This window comes from Squalius cephalus (genome assembly GCF_949319135.1).
Source record: "Squalius cephalus genome assembly, chromosome: 10".
In the NCBI taxonomy this organism is placed as follows: domain Eukaryota; kingdom Metazoa; phylum Chordata; class Actinopteri; order Cypriniformes; family Leuciscidae; genus Squalius; species Squalius cephalus.
The window spans coordinates 37,768,931-37,791,629 of record NC_137131.1 but is presented as its reverse complement, the minus strand read 5'-3'; the positions used below and the strand labels follow the sequence as shown (position 1 = coordinate 37,791,629).

At 36.4% G+C, this 22,699-nt stretch overlaps 1 protein-coding gene across 3 annotated transcripts in view; it reads right to left on the bottom strand.

The window, feature by feature from the left end:
* Positions 1–22,699, bottom strand: part of tmeff2b (transmembrane protein with EGF-like and two follistatin-like domains 2b) — a 68,834-nt gene that overhangs the window by 38,365 nt on the left and 7,770 nt on the right. For 2 of the 3 annotated variants that reach the window (XM_079882674.1, XM_079882675.1), the window contains exons 2-3: positions 13,546–13,655; positions 6,050–6,179 (exon numbers count right to left, since the gene is read on the bottom strand). In XM_079882674.1, coding sequence (XP_079738800.1) covers positions 6,050–6,179; positions 13,546–13,655 — 240 coding nt within the window. Of the gene's footprint in view, positions 1–6,049; positions 6,180–13,545; positions 13,656–16,780; positions 16,894–22,699 lie in introns of those variants that run through there. The other variant, XM_079882676.1, reaches the window with a different exon arrangement.

Genomic DNA, 22,699 nt, shown 5'->3' with positions numbered 1-22,699 from the left:
ATCAGACCAATCCCCGTTGCACTCATGATCTTCCATAATTAGCCAAATTATTTGTCTGGGTCTGTCCTTTTGGTATTACATCATACTGTCTCCCTCTCTGCCCGTCTCTCTCTCTCTCTCAAACTGCTCTGTGGGGAGCGTCTAGATGTTCTGATGGATTATACTAATGATGACTTTTCCGATTCCATCTTCCTCCAGCTTTGCCCCTTCCTCAGCACACACACACACACACACACACACACAGGGTCTGATTTATAACCACCTCCCGCTATCTTTCTCTTCTTTACAAGTAATGGGTGATCAATTTGAGAACAGTGTGACCTGTGTTTATTCTGTCTCCAAACACACACATATTTGTGTGCACCCATATAGCACAGCACACACAATGATTTGTGGTCTGTGAGGAAATGTAGCCCACTTTACTTGACACTGATTACTGTCTTTGCCTCTGAACAGCCCCACATCTCTGCATCACACTCAGACACACAGATGGCTGTTTTTCTACCATGGCTGGGTTTTTTTGTTATGTTGTATCAAGCATAAAATTAACTTAGCTTGAAAAGCAGTTTGTTTTAAAGATATATACAGTAGGCACGGTTTAACAGACAGGGCTTAGATTAAGCCAGGATTATGCCCTAGTTCAATTAGGGCATTTAAGTGGCTTTTATAAACGTGCCTTAGAAAAAAAGATATTACTGGTGTGCATCTTGAGACAAAACAATGCCGTGACAAACCTATTACCAAAGTTATTGAAAGAAAAAAAATGAATCAAACAAATATTATTTTCTATAATTTATGGGACTATACTACTAATATACTAATATTTGTTTTATGTTTTTAAAAGAAGTATCTTAGGCTCACCAAGCTGCATTTATAATTGAGTCAAATAAGTAAAACAGTAATATTGTGAAATATTATTACAATTTAAAGTAACTGTTTTTTATTTAAATATAATTTCAAATTCTATTTATTTATGTGATGCAAAGCAGAATTTTCAGCATCATTACTCTAGTCTTCAATGTCACATGATCCTTCAGAAATCATTCTAATTTCTTTTAAAAAATCTTACAGACTGAAACAATAGTGTAAGCTGATCAATAACTAAAAATATTTCTATATCCTCCAACTTCACCTGAATTTAAGCCGCTTTATATTTCGATATTTATTATTATATATTTATTAGGGGTGTAACGGTATAGTATACGGTAAATGTATTTGCCACATTTGAACATCTAGCCACGCCCCCTTGTTATCTTGTTTAGCTTGTTAGTCTCTGTATTTAAACCCTGTGTCTTGTTTCAGTGTTTGTGGGTTCATGACTTTGTAATGTTGTTTGTGCTGTTCCTGAATCCTGTTCCCTAGTCTGTCTAGTTTTGAGTTTATCTAATAAAGCTGCTGCACATGGATCCTGCTTACTCCTTTGATTCAACCCTGCATCGTTACAGGTGCATACAGTCAGACGACGAATACAGTCAGTCACAAGGAATGTACAGTTACACCCCAAATATTTATTTGTGTTCTCGATTAAATTAGCCGCCTTCCTCATTTAATTAAATAAGACTAAAATTGGGCTAATCATGGCCTCCTAATCATCCCCATATACTAATTGGCTTCATCCCTCTGTCTCCTCTCCACCAATAAGCCGGTGTGTGATGGGCGTTCTGGCGCAATATGGCTGCCGTCGCATCATCCAGGTGGATGCTGCACATTGGTGGTGGTTGAGGAGATTCCCCCCTCTATGTAAATCGCTTTGAGTGCCGAGAAAAGGGCTATATAAATGTATGAATTATTATTAATTATTATTATTATAATCTAGAGACAGAGGACAAAAAGAGGACTGGACCAAAATACTGTGTTTGTGTGTGTCCTCACATGAATTTACCTCTAATGAGTAGTGTATGTGTATCTGTGTGAGAAAAATGTAAAGAGGTGGAATGAAATAATTTGCCATTGTAGCAATGCATAAGCCCGATTGTGATTCCCCTGTGCTTTTCTGAATTGCCTTCAGAAAGCTGTGTCTCTCAGATAATTTATCAGAAAATTAAGAAAAGGCGAAAGAAAGAGACTGAAATGAGAGAGAAAAACAACTTGTGAACTGTGAGGTAGTGAAAACAAACAAGAATCGTTTATGGTATTAAATGTTATTTAAAGATTCAATTCCAGTGAACATTGGAGTATCAGTATCTTCACCACCAGTGTCTGTTGTCAGCACTGTGCTCTGCTTCTCTTTCTCTCTTCCACTCTAATATTGTACCAGGTGAGATGTTCTCGAATTGCCTGCCATCACAATATCACCTGAAGTGTCACACTGTCAGAATGTCAGTCAAACCTGTATCTCAGCTGTCTCCCTCAGCAAAACAAACTGTAACCTGCACAAAATGTCTTTGCAAAAGTAAAACATTTTTTAAATGTATATCTTTGATGTTTTTCAGTAATAAATTGAGCTTTTATTTAAATTCCTACAGCCTGTTTCACACCACACACATTAGCAGCGTGCGAGGGGAGCAGCCGCAGCAGGTGTGTGTTGAGCTTTCACATTGTTTCACAGCAGTGAAATCCAAATTTCAGAAGCGATCTCACCAATGTCACAAACTGTGCTCAGATTTGCCAGAATGTCTGCAATAAAAACCCAGAGATTTTAATATGACCTCAAACATCATGTCATTAAAGTCTTTGAAGACCAATTTATCTATACAATTCACATTAAATTTATAACTCTATACTCATACTATACATTAACAATTTGTCCCTGTTTTCTTTTTCTGAAAGATTATTATACACTCACCAAGCACTTTATTAGGTGCACCTTGCTAGTACCGGGTTGGACCCCCTTTTGCCTTCAGAACTGCCTAAATTCTTCATAGCAGATGCTTCATAGTAGATGTTGGTCCATATTGACATGATAGCACCTTGCAGTTGCTGCAGATTTGATGCGAATCTCCAGTTCCAGCACATCCCGAAGGTGCTCTATTGGATTGAGATCTGGTGACTGCGGAGGCCATTTGAGTATATTGAACTCAGTATGTTCAAGAAACCAGTTTGAGATGATTTGAGCTTTGTGACTAAAATGGTGTTATCTGGCTGGAAGTAGCCATCAGAAGATGGGCACACTGTGGTCATGAAGGGATAGACATTATAAGCAACAATACTCAGGTAGGCTGTGGCATTTAAACAATGCTCAATTGGTACGGAGGGGCCCAAAGTGTGCCAAGAAAATATTTAAACACACCTTTACACCACCACCACCAGCCTGAACGCTTGATACAAGGCTGGATGGATCCATGCTTTCATGTTGTTTACGCCAAATTCTCATCAGATCAGGCAACATTTTTCCAATCTTCTATTGTCCAATTTCAGTGAGCCCATGGGAATTGTAGCCTCATTTTCGTGTTCTTATCTGACAGGAGTGTCACCGGTGTGTCTTCTGCTGCTGCAGCCCAACTGCTTCGAGGTTGGACGTTTTGGGTGTTAAGAAATGCTCTTCTGCAGACCTTGGTTGTTACAAGTATTTATTCGAGTTACTGTTGCCTTTATATCACCTTAAACCAGCTTAGCAATTCTCCTCAGACCTCTGGCATCAACAAGGTATTGTATCCCACAGAACTGCCACTCACTGGATCATTTCGCTTTTTCCGACCATTTCAGATCAGCAGTTTCTGAAATACTCAGACCGTCTGGCACCAACAACCATGACACGATCAAAGTTGTGACACAAACCATTCTGATGCTCAGTTTGAACTTGGGCAGATTGTCTTGACCTTGTCTACATGCCAAAATGCATTGAGTTGCTGCCATCGGATTGGCTGATTAAAATTTGCATCAACGAGCAGTTGAACTGGTGTACCTAATAAAGTGGCAGGTGAGTGTATATCCCAATCTCACAAGTGTCATTATCAGCATTAATATTCTGAACCAACCGTGTCATTCTGTATTCACCCAACACCAGGTGCATTCGTCACTCTCACTAGCCATTAGCCGTCAGTGAATGATCATTACTTTAGCTTATAATCACTGTTATTTCCTCCGTGGTGTGGCTCTGGAACCCGAGTACTGCCACGAGTCAGAACTCAGATTGAACCCCGCTGGATGTTTCACTGTGGAATGTTGTGCCTCTGAGCGTCAAGGGCATGTGAACATACCACTTCTCCCTGCTAATGGGAGTTTGCAGTTAAATTTAAACTTTAAAAACTTATTTGCAAAGCTCGAACGCCTATGCAAGATAATAGAGAGATTCTGAGCCTATAACACTATCCTTGTTTTTGTTGAGCAAAACACCAGTTCTTTAAATGTGCAAAAATGTGCAGGGTTTAATACCCTTGTGCAATTTTATTATTAAAGATATACATACATTAATTTATGTATGGACTGTATGTATGTATTTATTTGTTGGTTGGTTGGGAAGTTGCATTCAGAATGTACTTGCCTGAAAAATCTGGCCACAATCCATTTCTATGATGTGGAATCTATGTCAAATCTCTGTTTAAAGGACAATATTGAACCCAAACATAATTTTTGTCTTGTATTCCAGACCAGTCATACATATATATATATATATATATATATATATATATATATACTCTTAAAACATTTCTCTAATCTTAACTTTTTTCATGTTTATAAGCATACATTTTTACTGCTTAAACTTGTGTTTTGGATACATTGTGAGTCAATAAAGAAACATAAAGAATAAATTGTAAGAAAAATAAACTTATACAGATATTTTCTGAAAACATGTCTTTATGGCTGATTTGCTTCTCAAATAAATGTATCCCGTTTTAAAGATTTTTAGATCAGTTTCAATGGACAACAATACAATTTATTTTATTTTTTTTCTTCTAAAGATTTAGTAACACTACAATAAGGTAGCCTGGCTAACTTCAGACCTCGTCTCATTGAGACGTGGTCTGAGAACCACATGTTCATTTTCTCGTATTTGAGGCGTGGTTTACGAATGCCCAGAGCCGTTTATTGGGCGCTACGAATGTCTATCAAATGCGCCTGTACTGTGCTCATAGCCAATCGTTTCAATTATACCAGATGACGTATGTAGAGCGACAGAAATTCGACGAGGAAGAAGACGAAATAAACTTGCGTTCTAAACTACTTAGAACACTATCTAAGGCTGCATCGAAAGGTAACTTCGCGTCTGCTGCCATGTTGGATCCATAGATATAAACAAACTGCTTCGGTGTGTCGCATCGACGTCGTCATCGTCTTGCTGCTCCCTCCCCGTTCTGTGATTGGTTCCCTTTTTGAGGGGAAAATCTGGTCCATGGTGTCCAGGCTGCCTAGCAGCGTGAATAAAATCGCGCTGCGCGCAAGGCAACATTGGGGAAACCCAGGCTAACAATAAGGTACAATTTGTTAACAATAGAAAATCATTGAAGAACAATACTTAAACAGCATTTATTAATCTAGGTTAAAGTTAATTCATAAAAATACTGTTTTTTTTCTTAATAAATTAGCAAATATAAATGTATAGAACTTGAAATATTAAAAAATGCATTAGTGAGAATTTACATAGAATTTAACATGAACTATTATTTAATAGGCTAAATGCTGTAAAAGTATTATTCATTGTTGGTTCAAGATACCTAATGCATTAACAAATAGAACCATATTGTAAAGTATTAATGATTTTTGCTTCTCAAATAAATGTATCATGTTTTAAAGATGTTTAGATAGTTTCACTGGACAACAAAACAAAAAAATTATTAAGATTTGGTTCATTTCTTAATAATTTGGTAACACTACAATAAGGTACAATTAGTTAACATTAGTAAATTGTTGAAGAACAATATTTTAATCGCATTTATTAATCTAGGTTAAAGTTAATTCACAAAATACTGTTTTTTTCCATAATACATTAGCAAATGTAAAGTTATACAACTTAAAATGTTGGAAAATGTATTAATATGAGAGTATTTAGAATTAAAGTATTGTTCATTGTTAGTTCCTGATACCAAATAGAACCTTGTTGTAAAAAGTGTTAAAGATTGCAATCATCAGCACACACACACAGTGTCACCTCTAAAACACAGGGACGTACCGACAGGGCAGGCGCCCTCTGACACCAGCAGCACTTCTCTCTGCAATTTGCAGGCATCTTTGCGCAGGAGACAGTGGTTCTCATAGCTCTCTGCGTTAGATCCGCACACTGGAGCATAGTCACTGCTGCACTGTAAAAAGAGAAAGAGGCACAGGTGTCACAGATGCATGTTTCTGTTGTAAATGTTTAATGGTTGAGATCAGATGAGGACAAACTTTAATTACATTGGCGCTCTGAAACACAAGACATCTGTTCAGGTGTACATGACTGCAGATAGCGAAGAGTGAAATAATGGCTGGTATAACACCTGACTGTGACTCTACAGCACACACACACACACACACACACACACGGGGAGGAACACAAGTCCGCTGGTGTTGTTGTGGCCAGCTGTGGTGTGGCGCCTGGAGGAAGCAGGTCATCCAGAAGCAAGAACACTGAAGGTGAACCGGTTTCACTCGTATATCAAGCCAAAGCAAATAGAGGTTATTTACATCAGCCGTTAAACAAGAGGTTATCCATCTATCTGAATACACACACGCACACACAACTGACACACAGCAAACACACAGTAAAATCACTGGAAACACACACTCACACCAACACAGAACTGCTGACTAATGGCCTGAGGGGAAAAGAGAGCACAAGTGAAGGACAAAACAGACACGAGAGGGAGGGTGACTCTTTCAAAGTTTGAAATCTCTAGTGTGATTTATAAATCACAGGCAGTCAGCCATTAACACAGGACAAGGTGATTTAATGAACCAGAACACACTGAATCTGATGGAAATGTCCACTGATATGTACATTGCCGTGAAGTTAGGTGGACTTCTGTAATGAAGATGCATGTTAATTCATGTTTTAATTTCATGTTTATACCAAGTAAATACATGTATATGGAACCACATTTACCTTTGACTATCAACAAACATCTAATACTATAGTATTTTTTTTTTTTACTTTTATACTGACATACAACTTTCTTTATTCTGTGGAGCGTGAAAGAAGATATTTTTGAGTGTTTTTTCCCATACAATGGATGGCAATGGTCCATATTGTTTGGACGTCAACGTTCTTCAAAATATCAAATTTTTGGGTGAACAATCCCTTTAACATACTATATTAAAACCAAGTCTCAAAGTCCCATTAAGTTTATGTAGTTTTAATACATTTTCAACACACTCTTATGGCAATTTGTAAATTCGTTTTGGTGGCTAATTTGAATGAATTTGTACAATCTTATTCATACGTTTACTTACAATCTGTTTGCTCCAGTTAGGCCACCACCTCATCAAATATGTTTTCTCATGAGAAATTTTTGAGTTGCTTTAATAATACAGTACAATGATCAGCAACTACTATAATACAATAAAAAGTTAATGTTAATTGAACAAAAACAAAATGTTAATTGCTGCAGTCTATTTAAAATGTTTAACTAATCTGAATGAATTTTTATGAAATCGGTTTGAATGAATAATTCAATGACTCGCACATAAATATTTCACTTGTTTCATAGATGAATCAGCTTTTCTTTTTTTCTTTTTTTTTAACGAACCTCTTGAATGAATGATTCAATGACAAATCAATTTTTAACAGTCACTTGTCGCCCCCTGGTGGCGTAATCGATACAATCATTGTAATGACAAGTTCCGTTCGAAAAGTGATTTACTCCGTTTTGTTCACTACCGTACACATCAGTGTTTATATCCGAACTATAAACTTTTATCCCAATACTTCTGTGATAATAAGAATATTTGAAACACAGAAATAATGATACTGTGTGTGATTGAAAATACTCTCTCTCTGGGTCACCAGCAGCAACAATGCAAATTTGAATGTTCCGCTGTGATTTTTGTCAAAGGTTTAAATAGACACGTTTAATAGGTGAATCCGTGTCATTTAGGAATGAGATCGAGATTATGAATCAAGGTTGCAATCTTTTAAAGATTAATCATGCAGCTCTACTATCTAGGCCAATAAAACAGAGCGTTTGTGATGAGCGTTTGACAGATTAGAGAGGTGAATGAAAGAATGAGTAGGAAGATATAAAGAATTGTAAGGTTTAAATAAGAAAATGGATAATAGCAGGTGAAGGATGAATAGAGAAGAAGGAAATATGATATAACCGCTGTTTCCTCATATATCTTCAACCAGCAGCCGCTTTTTGACGAGGATATTAAAACATGTCATTAAGAGAAATTCTTTCTTCCTGTTCCTCCATTTACTGTAACTGCTCTCATCTATCTCTCATATAGTTTTTCCTGCTCTGTAGAACTGTATCACTCACTGTGTCCTGGAACTCAGAGCGGAGCCACAAGTCACCAGCCTGGTCTCAATGTTATACATATAACAGCTTCAGATCCAAAGCTACAGCTGCTGTTATTACCACAGGAACAGAAGTGATGGGCAACCTAGCCAAAAAAGTAACAGTAGGAGTAACACTTAACATTAAGGTTTCATTTGTAGTTAAATACATTAGTTAATGTGAATTAACAATATACATTTGTATAGCATTTATTAATCTTAGCTAATGCTAACTTCAACATTTATTACGTAATACAGATTTTTTAAATCAGAAACTGAATCTGTTAACTTTAGTTAAGGCACCCTGAACTAACATGAAAAAACAATGCATAGTATTTTTTATCAGCTTGCTTATTGCTAGGTCATGTTAGCTAATACTGTACATTAACGTTGACCAATAAAAATGAGCTAAGCTAAATGAGATAAAGTAGCAAGTTATGCTACCAAGATTTTAGCTCATATTTTTTATAAATATGAAATATCAAAAATTGTGTTTTTGAGAGTAATTTGATCTAAAACATTATTTGAATAGAAAAAGAAATATCAAAAATATCTAAAAGTACAACTGAAGGATTATGATGTATTACGCTTAAGAGGAGAGTAAATGAGTGTTAATGGTTTATATTACAATTTAGCTTTATAGTTTTAAAAATGCTACTGTATATAATGTAGTAATGTCTGTTCAATAATGTAGTGTCTTAAAAACTTTAAAAATGAAAGGAACTTCATCTCATTAGATTTTTTACCTAATTAGATCTAACTCATTAGATTCAATTTTATGGATGCAAATCAGAAGATAGGATTATTAATAACAAATGAACGATAAGCTTGGCATCAGTGCCGAAACAGCTTCACAATATGTAACACGTAAAAACAAAAGACTCAAGAGTAATACATTATATGACTGGATGAGCAACATTAAACAGATGATATATTCACACTTGCTCACCAGCACATCAATTGTAGACTAATGTGCCAAGTTATATGGCGCATTCAAGTCACGTTAGAAAGATATTTACGAGACGAACAGCACCCCAATGTTTCCGAGTTAGGGGTGTCAGAAAACATGGTGGATGCAATGGTGGATCATATCATTGTTTACAATGTGCAGGTTCAGAATGTCATGAGGGTGTAAACCTTTTTTTCTGAACTATTCCTTTAAAGAAAGCTCAATTTGTAGGATGCATTAGCAAATTTTAGTGTAGCACAGTGCTGTCAAAAATGGTCAAAACATAATTAGCAAACAAATGACCAGCTTTCATTTAAGGCATTTGTTGAGGAACTTTAAATAAAGTGATATTACCTTGATTACCTAAAGGGGTCACTGTATCCCATAATTAAAAGAGCAAGAAACATGTCCTGTACTATTAAAGCGATACTGTATAAAAACCAAGTCTCTTATTCTTTAAGTCTCAAATACATTAGAGATGAATCCATATGACTCAAGAGAAATAGCTGCATACAAACTATCACATACATACACCTGCCAAATCACACACATTATCTGACTATAGACTATCTGAGATGTGTTGGGAACAGCATTGGAGGAAGACGTTTGAATTAATCAGAGCTCTTAGATACAGTAATGAATTGGTAGGTGGAAAAGAAAAGAAAGAGAGAGGAAGGAAAGGGACTGGGCAAAAGTCGGTTAGCATGTTGCTGTGAGTGTGGAGGTAATGTTACTGTGATAGTGGCTCCTAATGGAAGCTATTGCTAGCATTATTGAGCTAAAGCACTCAGTTTTTCATATCGCTTCCAAGGTGATGGCCTCCGTCTGTGGACGCTGATCGTACGCGCATGTGTGTGTGGTTCAGGAAAACTATGTTACGGAGGGAAAAATGTCAAAATTGCCAACTTTGTGGGGATGTTTTTTGGTCCTCATGAGGAAAACAGCTTATAAATCATACTAAGTGATGTTTTTTGGAAAATGTAAAAATGCAGGAAGTTTTCTGTGATTATTAGGCTTAGGGTTCGTGGATAGAATATACAGTTTGTATATAATATATCATCATCGTCATTATTTTATTTTTTATTTTATGCTTTCCCATATTCATTTATATCCACTTTTCAAGACAAATTTCCACATTCTCTCTGACTCTTGAAATTGTTGACTTTATTTTAAGACTTCAGTGTAAATGCCCTTTTTGCATGTGAAATGAGTAACAGTGCTTCGCTGAATATTATAATAAATGTGCCCCATCCTTCAACAGCCTTTGTTCTTTCCCATATTCATTTAATACATTCTTTATCATTTTATTTTCACTTTTCCATGACCATTTTCCACATTCTCTCTGACACTCGAAATTTCTGATTTATTTATTTTTAATAATTGATTGCTTTTTTAATTCTTCAATGTAAATGGCTTTTTGCATGTGAAATGACTAACAGTGCTTTGGAGAATATTATAATACATCACAATTTTCCCCATCCTTCCACTGCCTCTTTGTTTCTCATTTTTTAGTTTTTGTTGGCATCTCCATGATTGGACAGGCCAAATTTCTGTTTACCCAACAGGGTATAGTAAATGTGGCCGGTCATGTGTGTTCATCTCTGTCAGGATTCCTCATTTCTGGTCCTGGAGAGCCACTTTCCAGTAGATAGTACTAATCCTGCTCCAACACACCTGGCTGTATTTTTATGCAAACCCAAAGACCTTAATTAGTTTATTGATGTGTGTTCATCAGTAATTAGAGCTGGAACTAAACATCCAAGAAAAGTGGCTCTCCGGTACCAGGAATGAAGAACCCTGATCTAAGTTATGGAAGTGTGAAATGAGACATTTTTTGCAGCTATAGGCTGGAATTCACTACATGGCTTTATCTCAGATTTTCTGAACTGATTTGCAGTCTAGAAGAGTCCACAATAGTTGGCGAAAGTCTGTGCCAGCCTGCAGATTTGGACAGATTTGACAGAAAATTGAGTAGTGTATGATGGGCACAGACTCCGATTTTTTATCTTCAGTCCAGTCGGTTGATATCAAAACATATTTGATATTTTGAGGCAATTTCAGTAAACATATAGCAGTGTAAGATGTGTCGCTACTGAAACCGTAGCTGTCTTTTTATGTTCAGAACAATTTATAAGTCTGGTAGTTGTGATCAGATTTTAAAAGCCGTGTGTATTCCAGCCTTTCGTTTCAATAAACGAACAATATATTACAATACAACAACTACATATTTCAATAAAATAAAAGAGATTACGTTTATAGTACATTTTTATTTTAAAATATCCTATTTGAGAAAAAGAAAACCTTTATTCTTCAACAACATTGCATTCATCGTTTCTATTGTATAAAATGTTCTCTTGAACCATTACATTTCCATTCCTAAGGATTTGAGCTTTGTGCAAGAATACAGCTCGTGTACTGGTTCTTCTCTCAGATCCATTATTGTATGACAGTTACATGCACAGATGTGTAATTTAAAGTGTGTCAGTGTATGTTTTTCAGTGTTTTTCTTTTCTAAATTGGAACATGACAGACTCAGAGCCATGCCAGACTAGATATTATATAGTGCTTTGGCACTTGCACATAGTCATTTGACTCGCCAGACTACAAGACAGATGGCCAGAGTGCAAGGATAACTGAAAGAGAGAAAAAGCATTTTGCTTGACTTTTATGCAGATGAAAATACACTGATAGCCACTACACACCAGAGATTTAAAAAATGTACATAGGTATTTCAAATTCAAATATACGCCACCGTTCAAAAGTTTGGGGTCAGATTTCTTTTCCCCCTTTTTTTAAAAAAGAAATTAATACTTTTATTCAGCTGCATCAAAGATGCATTAAATTGATCAAAATTGGCATTAAAGACATTTACAGTTTTAATGTACAAAATGCTTCTGTTTCAAAAAATACTGTTCTTTTGAAATTCTACTCACTCTCAAAAAAATATTGCAGTTTACACCAAATTTTTAAGCAGACAACCAATTTCAACATTGATAATAATAAGAACGGTTTCTTCAGCACTAAATCAGAATAGTAGAACGATTTCTGAAGGATCATGTGACACTGAAGACTGGAGTTATGATGCTGAAAATTCAGCTTTGCCAGCACAGGAATAAATTACATTTTTAAATATATTAAAATATAAAATAGTTATTTTAAATTGTACAAATATTTCACAATATTACAATGCTACTGTATTTTTGATCGAATAAATGCAGCCTTGGTGAGCATAAGAGACTTCTTTCAAAAGACCCAAAACTTATGAACGGTATTTTATATTATTTTATGTTTACACAATATGTGTTATTGCTTTTCATCTGTGATTACTTAGTAATTGTTGGTCCATAGCTACATGTGTCGGGTGCATTTTTAAGAATCTCGTGCCCACGAGTGTTTCATTTATATGGCACCATGTCAAATTAAAAACAGTTCAACGCTGTGTTTCAAACACTCCCCCCATCCTCCATTGTTCGGACAAACAGGCGAGTTACTCAATCAAACAGATTGCATTTCCATTCGGTGTAGCTAGTGGTCCAGAAAGAGATTGACCGCCTTCCATTTCTGTCTTTTGCTCTCTCTCTCTGAGTATGAGAGTTGGATCAATAGCATGTCAGTAAGTGAACTTGTGTGAATCACATCCATTCATCTCTCTCTCACACACACTTCTCCCATTCCACTTTCTGTTTGGGAGTCTAGAGGCAGGGCAGAGCTTTGGGTAGCAGTGTCCAACCGCATGAGTAGGGCATCCCCACACACACCCTTAAAGCGGCGGGTACCGTCTCTCGCTGCGCATGATACTTAACCGATAACCCTCCCCACCACAGCTAGAGGCACTCACATGGCCCCAGACTAGCGTTAGTGCCGCTCAATTGTATTAAGGGCAGAAATGAATGCAGCGTGACCCTTCTTAAGTGCACAAGGCATCTTTGTGCCGAGCGAGGCCGGGCGATCGAGCAGATGCATCAAAGAAAATTCCCCCCCGCGCACTGTGCGAGCAGACAGATAATGCTATTTACCTGAGTGATGCAGCTTGGCCTGCAACAAGACGCAGATGCACGATGTCTGAGTGAAGCAGAGCACTCTGACCGAGCGAGAGAATGTATGAGTGTGTGTTTTCTGTGAGAAGGCATGTGTAGGTGTATTTTAATTTGTGACAGCTTGTTTACTCTGCGTGTGGTGCTTTTAACATGGTCACACGTTCAACATGTGGTGCTAATAAAGCATGCAAATGTTAGATTCCTACCTTAAAATCACAGATGCACGTCACCGTGTCCCCGATTCGCAGACACTCGCCGTCAAACTTGCATGTGTTTGTGTCACACAGAAAAAGATCAGTGTCCTGCTCTTCAAACCCTGTCATGAAACATACACAAATATAGGTTATAGATTACAAACAGATATTGTACAAAACTTGCTAAGAACATTTAGCTGTGGTTCTGGGGTCTGTGAGATTTTTTTAATTCATATTTTTATCCAGCAAAAAAAAATTTTTAAATGTATTTGTATTTCAAATAACTGCTGTTCTTTTGAACTTTCTATTCATCATAGAATTTCCCAAAAAAATATTTAGCATCAGAAATGTTTTAAATATTGATAATAATAAGAAATGTTACTTGAGCATCAAATCAGTATGAATAGAGGAATATAGATGATTATCAGCAGTCATCACAGGAATCAATTACATTTTAAAATGATTAAAATAGAAAACTGTTAGTTATTTCGCTGTTAGTATTTAGTTTTTAGTTATTTTATTAGTATATTAATAATAGTATTCATATTTTACTGTAATTTTGATCAAGTAAATGCAACCTTGTTAATAGACTTTCAAAAACATAAAAAAAATCTTACCGACCTAAAACTTTTTAACGGTAGTGTATATAAAACAAAAAACTTTTTCATTAAAAAAGATCCATATAGTAAATTAAACAATTATCATTCATTTTACTATTTAGCATTGCACATATTTAATAGATATCATTTTTTAATTGACTGACAGCACTAATTGCAATAACTACAGTAATTGTGCACACACATTTTGGGTTTGTTCATAATTTGACAATACCAGTTAAATCAGGTCACAGGAACTCATTTAGCAACCAAGTAAGCGTGTGATGTCTCAAAAATGGGTTTGAATGTTTCATAATCAGTTCATATCAGTTCAACATCGACAACAATCTTTCCCCTAAGAGCACCAGAGGTCAGATGAAGCACTGTAGTTCCTTAAAACTGAATATACACATCACTTGGTGTGAAACAACCTCACACAATTACTTCCTCGGGACAAAAGGACATTTGGATCCAAGCTGGATAGAGGATATTAAAGCTAAAGCATATCATGAATGCAGTATCAAACAACAGATACTCTGTTGCAACAGCTGCTTTGATAAAATAGAGCGTATCCGTGTCCCTGGTTTGAGGTCATAACAGCCCAGGGTATGAAGCTTACAGACCTCTGTACAAAATGTGGGCAGGATGTCTCTTAATGGACTGAGGTTTTCTCTTTGTCTGTCATCAACATGAATGGTAAATTCATATCGGAATACAGCAGACAGCATACACACTAAGAGAAAATAACTAACTAAGTTTTCATTATTGCTAAATACACTTCCAAGGCCTCACACACAACCTCCATATCTGACTATTACATACTGTACAATGCCTTGAGTCAAAATTGAACTCAAAGGCTCCTCCCTGTAAACACAAAGATGAACAGTATAATTCAGGATGAATATTTCATAAGCTCCACCATCTGCAAGTCAAAGAACAGGATGTGCCGAGCATCAACGTCACACTGTATAACGTTACAACATGGAGCAATGATGATCCTTGTGAAAAAAGTGCACTTAAGTGTTTTGATCATATACTTGAAAAATGGGGGACTTTCAGCTTTCAGCTGTTTGCATTGAACAAATCACACAAAAGTAATTGAAATAGCTCAACACAACAAATGTTTCAAGTGGTTTCCCCAAATTCAACTGAAAATACCACTTTTAATGACTTCTGCAGTCTCAATGAATAGAATCCTTCACAACAGCACAAATCTGTAAAACAGGTGTTGATGCAACTAATCAAGGGCTTCATTAGTTGCACCAGGTGTGCTTGAGCTAGAATACATGAAATATCTGAACTGGCTAGGTTTGTTGAGTGTCACGTTTGACTGCATGTTAGAAACATGGCTAAGTCAAAAGAATGGTCCAAAAAGTTAAGAGAAGATATCATCACCCTTCACAAACAAGGAACAGGATACAAAAAAATAACTAAATGTTCAGACACAGTTTGAAACACAGTTTGCAAGTTCAAAGTTAAAGGAACAGTGGTTACACTACCTGGACGGGGCAGAAAAAGGAAGCTATCAACGGCTACATCCAGATTTCTGAGAAGGCAGGTTTATAAAAATCCTCGAGTGACTGCAAAAGTTCTGCCGTAAGACTTGGTGGCAACAGGCACTGAGGTTTCAGCTGCACAGTAAGGAACGTACTTAACGCATACCAGAACTCCGATACGTACACCACTACTGACCCAAATGCACAAGAAAAGTAGGCTCCAATTTGCTCAAAATCATATGAATAAGCCACAGAAGTTTTGGGATTCTGTTCTGTGGAGCAATGAAACAAAACTGGAACTTTTCGAGCCCTATAGATCAGCGATATGTCTGGAGGAAGAAGAATGAAGCATTTGCTGAAAAGAACACTGCCTACAGTTAAGCATGGTGGGGCTCGTGATGCTCTGGGGCTGCTTTGCATCCTCTGGCACTGGAATTTGAAGAACTGGAGGCCATTGTTCATGGGGAATGGGCTCAGATTCCTCAGAAACGCTGCCAGAAGCTGGTGTACATACATCTTGTTTGCAGCAGGTCATAACAGCATAAGGGTGTTCTACTAAGTACTAAAGATGCTTGCCATGAAGGGGTAGAATAATTTTGAGACGGCAGAAGTCATTAAAAGTTGCATTTTCAAATTTTTGCAGAATCATTTTTTTGGGAACCAAAATGGGAAACAAAATCACTGTTAATCACGGGATTGGGACGGGACAGGGAAAAAATTTTTTATTACCATTAAAATGTTTCGTATTTTAATGATAAGACATTCACTAGGCTTTGTTTTTGTTCACATTTTCATTTTTATTCTCGAACTTACAGGACAAGCATATGTATGCATGCTACATTATGCATTTATTTATTTATGAAGAGAAAGTTGAAAAGAGACTGTGGGTCACTTTTCAGGTTTCATCATGATTTTTTGTCCAATAAATCGCAAATATATTTGTGCTTTGTTAATTTTAATATGACAAAAAGTCTCAGCTTTCAAATTCTGTCCATTTTATCACAAAATTCAAAGAACAAATGCCGTGTTGGCGCTCTTTAATGTGGCGCGACCACAGCGCGAGTGAACGCCATCATCCCTTTCTCTTTACGTTGCAGAACGAAATAAACATGAATGAACATCAGAAAATGTGTTGAAAGATTCAGTCCAACTTACTGGAATCGCTCAATCCGTGTTTCAACCGCAGAAAGACGTCAATAAAAAAGCTCGTAAGCAATCTCACTTGAAAAGCCATTCCTTGACCATTAACTTGACAGTCAGCAAGAGCGCACTCGCCACCAAGTGGACAGGGGTGAGAATTACAGTTACAAGTTACAATATATCAGCCTCAGTGTAATCTTTTAAAATGACGGACGACTTTCAGATATTTCCGTCACTGCTAATTATCCGTCAATGACGGAAATTTTTCGGTTAACGTGACCTGTGTGTGACACTGAAGACTGGAGTAATAATGCTAAAATAAAATCAGCTTTACCATCACAGGAATAAATTACATTTTAAAATATATTCAAATAGAAAAAGTTTATTTTAAATTGTATTAATTTTTCACAGTATTACTGTTTTACTGTATGTGATCTAATAAATGCAGCCTTGGTAAAAATAAGAGACTTTAATAAATCTTACCTACCCCAAACTTTTGAATGTATGAAATCTGGAATATATAAATGTCATAATAGCCTACATATTATTTAAAAATATATATATAAGCTTAGTAAGCTTGTTTTGATCCTTCTAACACTGTGTGACTTTGCATAACGGTTATTGGAATTATTTTGAGATCTGGAAAAAAACCTTGTAAAAAAATGCTATATTGATAATATATGACACTCATGTAGACAAACTTATCTGAGCCCAAATTAATGAGGAGTGGAGAAAGAAAATAAGATACAGGAAGAGAGAGAGCGAGCTCAGAGCACAGATGGGAGATATGATTTCTCTCGCTGAGATGAGACATGCATAAAATTTAAATATTGCCGGATCAGTTGTGTCTGGCTGTGCAGCCCATCATCTTCAGCGATGTTGCAGACTACTTAGCCGAGACAAACGAGTGGGTATGCGTGTGTGTGTGTGTGTGTGTGTGTGTGTGTGCGAGAGAGAGAGAGAGAGAGAGAGAGAGAGAGATGGGGAGGGGGGTGACACAGAGTGATACAGCGGTGCTGAAACCAGACAAGCAGCCAAAGTCTCAGGATAAGTAAGTCTGTGAGGAATGATAATGAACCAGAGACAAGCAGGCAGAGTGGAACAGAAAGACGACACACACCATATGACACTGCAAACAAAATAGAGAATTTCAGAGTAGGAGTTGTGGCACTCCAGTGCTGGGGTCACTTCCATTTCTATTCATCATATTCAGTGGATTCAGTGCTTCGCATGCAAAATCAACTGTCAAGATTTTGTGCTTTGAATTGCACTATAACTAACATAAGGAATTTAATGATTACATCAATAATTATTAGTACTTTTGAGGGATATATACTCAATATATATATATATATATATATATATATATATATATATATATACCCCTGCTAAAATTAAAAAATAACAATTAATACAAATTAGCATTGCTCGCAAAACCTTTGCGTTCCAAAGAAAAACATTGTGTTCCTTTGCAAAGCTTTTGCATCCCCCGGAAAACTTTTGTGTTCTTTGCAAGTGAAAAAAAACAAAGCACAAAAGCATTGACATACAGTATATATAAGCATTGATATACATATGTAAATGGGGCTGTCAGTCAATTCAAATTACATACACTGATGAATTAATCAAATTAATCACATATTAGCAGATAAAAACATCAATAAAGATCATTCAAAGACATTACATTGTGGCATAGCATAGAGTAAAGCACTGAACGGAAATGAGAGTGGCTTTAGACGTCAACATACTGTTTGTAGGTCAATGTACGCAAGCAGAGGAACATATTTGTCCATTACAGTATGTTGCGTCTCTTATTTGGAATCGAATATGACTGAAAGTAATGGCTTGTGGTTCAGCGAGTGAGTCAGATGTTAATTTGGTAACCACTCCAACTATTTCAGTGTGTAAGTGAGATGTTTTAGAGTTTGTGTGTGACTCATTTGCGAGTCATTTTGATTGACTCATTAAAAATAACCAACTTTCATTGGCAAATCAGGCAACACTGCTTGCATAGCCTGGTTGGCTTTTACATCTCAAAATTAATTGAGACTGCACATCCATATTATCTCAGCTAAAATTGTTAACTGGTAATGTGATTTTATGATATCGCAAACTACAGAGAAAGTTTATAGTGTAACCAGCAACTAAGCTTAGCATAGCTAATTTTCTCTAAAGAAAGAGATAGTGTTGGTAGTTTAGCTAGCTACACTGTTTGGGTGAACAGTGAACTTCACACAGGAAGTGGCATAGAAAATACAATGACAACAACAGAACTGAAAGTTTACAAAAAGTGACACCAGAGTTATCAGAACATTTGCTGACAAACAACACATCACAAGAAATCTGTGCTTGCATATGTTGCGCTAATGAACTCGGGGCAAGGTTTCTTTGAACTAAAACATCTGCTAAATGAATAAATGAATATGCAAATGGACTGAGTATCGTTAACCCACAGGGTGCAAAAGCTACCGAGCATCTGCAGTATTATCTAAGCTCACACTAATGTGAGTTATTGCTACCAGACCGCTGTTGTGTTGATGAACAGAGATGTTTTATTACAGTGTAATGTGCAATATATTTGAGATGTCGGCTAAAGCAAACATTAAAAATAATTCTTAATAAATGTGTAATCACATGCATCTTTTTTACAGCTGAAAAAATATAAATTCAATTTTATATATTTTTTTATATAATTTTTCATTTTTTGATTTAGTCCCAAAGGACCTCTAAGCAATTCCATTGCCTGAAAGAACTTCTATTGCTTACTCTATTCAGTGCCTGATTAGAAATCCAACAAAATCGCTTTTTGGTGTTGTCTGAACTATTTTGACCATTAATGTCTAGGTGGACTAAATTAAACAGGCAAACTAATTGTTCATGACACCAGCGGTATCTTGTAAAAGTAAAGATGTACAAAACCACATATTTTCAAAATCAGCTAGTTATTGAATTGTCTGCACGACTAATCAAACCATGTACAATTATGCAGGTTTTGGTTTCACCTGACCATGATTGGTCATATTTCTTAAGGGTTTTGACATAAGATTGATTCTTGTGTACAGAATGGAGAATGCAGGGATCTTAAGACACATTTTTTTAAAGGTTGAACTATTTTTAACCAAAATTGCACAAGACACGATTCAATGGTCAAATACATTCATCTGAATGTGTATGGCGGTTGATTCAGTGCCATAACAGGGATGAACTTAAAGTCAGCATGAAATGGAAATTCAACCTATTTTAAACATTTCATCCATGCATATCTTTCTTCTTTTTTTACCTTGTATTTTTTAATCACAATGTCATAACTCTATCCTCCAGTAAAATGATAGACTTCTCTCTGGTGCCGTATGCCCTATGTCTTCCATCATTTCACCCGTAAAAACCTTGTCCCTTTCTTACAATGGACTGAAAGCACGCATTTAGATCTGCTTCTATCCAATAAATAACCGATAGATGGAACCAAGTCCTGTCCTACACTTTTTTTCTTTTTCAGTGATTAGTTTCACTCGGATGTACATCACAATACAGAAGCTACAGTCCGCTACATTGCAATTTTAAAGACCCAACTTTTCCAAGAGTGTTTTACTGTATAAACTAACAGGCTAAAGCACAGCATGCTAACATCATGCTAATGAAAGCAATGCAACTGAAAAGTCAGTAATCAGTCGGCCATTGTGACCCATTCATAGCTGTGTGGAAGGCTACGCTCTCTCTGCACTATTAAGTGAATGCACAGGCTTTACATACACATGGCTGGACATCTCTGACAATTAGAACACCAAAAAAAAAAAAAAAAAAAAAGTGGTGTAGAAACGATTTTCATCCAGAAATTGCTAGTGAATTTCACAATTAATAACAAAGAAACTGTAAGTAACACTGAATTAAAGTCGGCATGAAAGATATATGTGATAGGCTTTTCTTCTCTTTTGTAACGTATATTCAAGCGAAATGGCTTCTCGAACAAGAAATAATGTTGTAATGGGACCTGATTTTGTCCATTGGAACTGATTGGATGGTTGGATAATTGTGGTTTCCTATTGGTCGATCTCATGTGAGTGACAGGTTGTCCTGCCCTCACGCCAGTAAACATGTATTCAGAGAAGAGAAGAGAAGAGAAGAGAAGAGAAGAGAAGAGAAGAGAAGAGAAGAGAAGAGAAGAGAAGAGAAGAGAAGAGAAGAGAAGAGAAGAGAAGAGAAGAGAAGAGAAGAGAAGTTGTTGCATAAGGGAGGGGAAGCTATTTGGATTAAAGTTTATGAGGGCACATGAACAAAAAAATTCAAAAATAATGATGTGCAAGGATAAATAATTTGGAATAAAAACTACAATATTCCATTAAAAAAAATAATTGGTAGAAAGGCTTAAACAGTATTTTTTTTGTAAATAATACATAATGATCAACTTCGAAAAATCGTTTTTTGTTTTTTTTTACATTGTAGTAAACAGATTTCCCATACAGTGAAATCTCAGTATTTCAGTAGTGATTTGTGGGCTGTCACGCCTCCTGGGTTCAGTCACTGACGGTTGTTGATGCTAGCCTTGTTGGTAACAAATGCATGTAAGTGAGCACTACCCTGTCTCTCATAACAGATGGTCCAGTAAGAATAGCCCGGCCATTAGTGCAGTATTTATACACTCATCATTAATCTACCATTGAGCTCGTTGGCTTTCTTTTTCAAAAATAGACAAGCAGGAAAAGAACTGGTGTTAAATGAAGGACGTAGCTCTGTCTGTGAATTTTTTGGAGGTACCCTTGGAAAAACCTTGGTGTGTGTACAAGATTAATAAGGACTGAACTTCGCACCTTCTGGCACACCTGTGGAGGATCGACCCAAAACCCCTGGGAGTCGAGCTCGGTTTCACCGCCATATGGCTGCATGTGACAGCTGCCCATAAGTACCGATCGAATGAACAGTGTTTCCTGTCTGTCTCGTGTAGCCAGACAAATCGCATTCGCTCAAGATTTTATCTGGAGAATCACGTCACAATGCGAGTTTGGATGGCTGAGAGCACACACCGACAAAAATACACACATTAATATCTGAAACGTTTCAAGGGCATAACTATTTTACCAGAATGCAGAAAATTCAATTACATGTGCTAATTTAACAAATTAAGGAGCCCACATGAATTCCACACATTCCAAAGCAGAGCAACCTTTTCTACCACTTTGAAAATGGACGGAAAACAAGGCCTAAGAGATTGACCTTAAAGACAAGATGAGTTTTGCAAATGGAAGGTATTTTCCCCTTTTTTATCTATGTGAATTCACTCACTTTTGCTTTAGAAAATCTCTGTTTTTAATGATATTATCAGTCCCACAGTGAATTCTGGCCCACAGAAACATGACATGACATTGACATGCTCATTGTTCACAAAGTTCTACACAGCTTTCTCCTTAGCTTTTTGCATTGAAATTTGGCTGCTTTTATCATGCCTTTATCATAGTTACTAACAAAAGCTTGGTAGTCCGAATTTACAATGCTAAAGATTTTCATTCAGTCAGACAAAAGTAAGATTCATATTTTTAAAATTATGCATTGTGTCATGTATACTTATTGTAAACACACTTTCATCAGCACAGCAATATCACCTCAAAAAGTTTAGCTGATTTTGATCATTATCAGCATTTTATTGACATGTAAATGCACTCATTGAGCCATGACTGCAATAAACCACTTCTCTACAAAATCTGCTCAGTTTATTTACTTTTAAACAATTTTGCCAGTAGCTTATGCCAAACAGCCTTTCACTATGCAAAGTGTGAGTCACTGAGAATAACGCCACACAAGGTAAGTGATTTGACAATTTACTGCGTTTTAAAGCCATGCATTAAATCTCATCGAGACAAGATTTACACCCAAATCACAAAAAAAACTGAAGCTGTGAATCTTCTCCTCTGAAGATCTTTAACATAGTCGTTTCTAAACGGC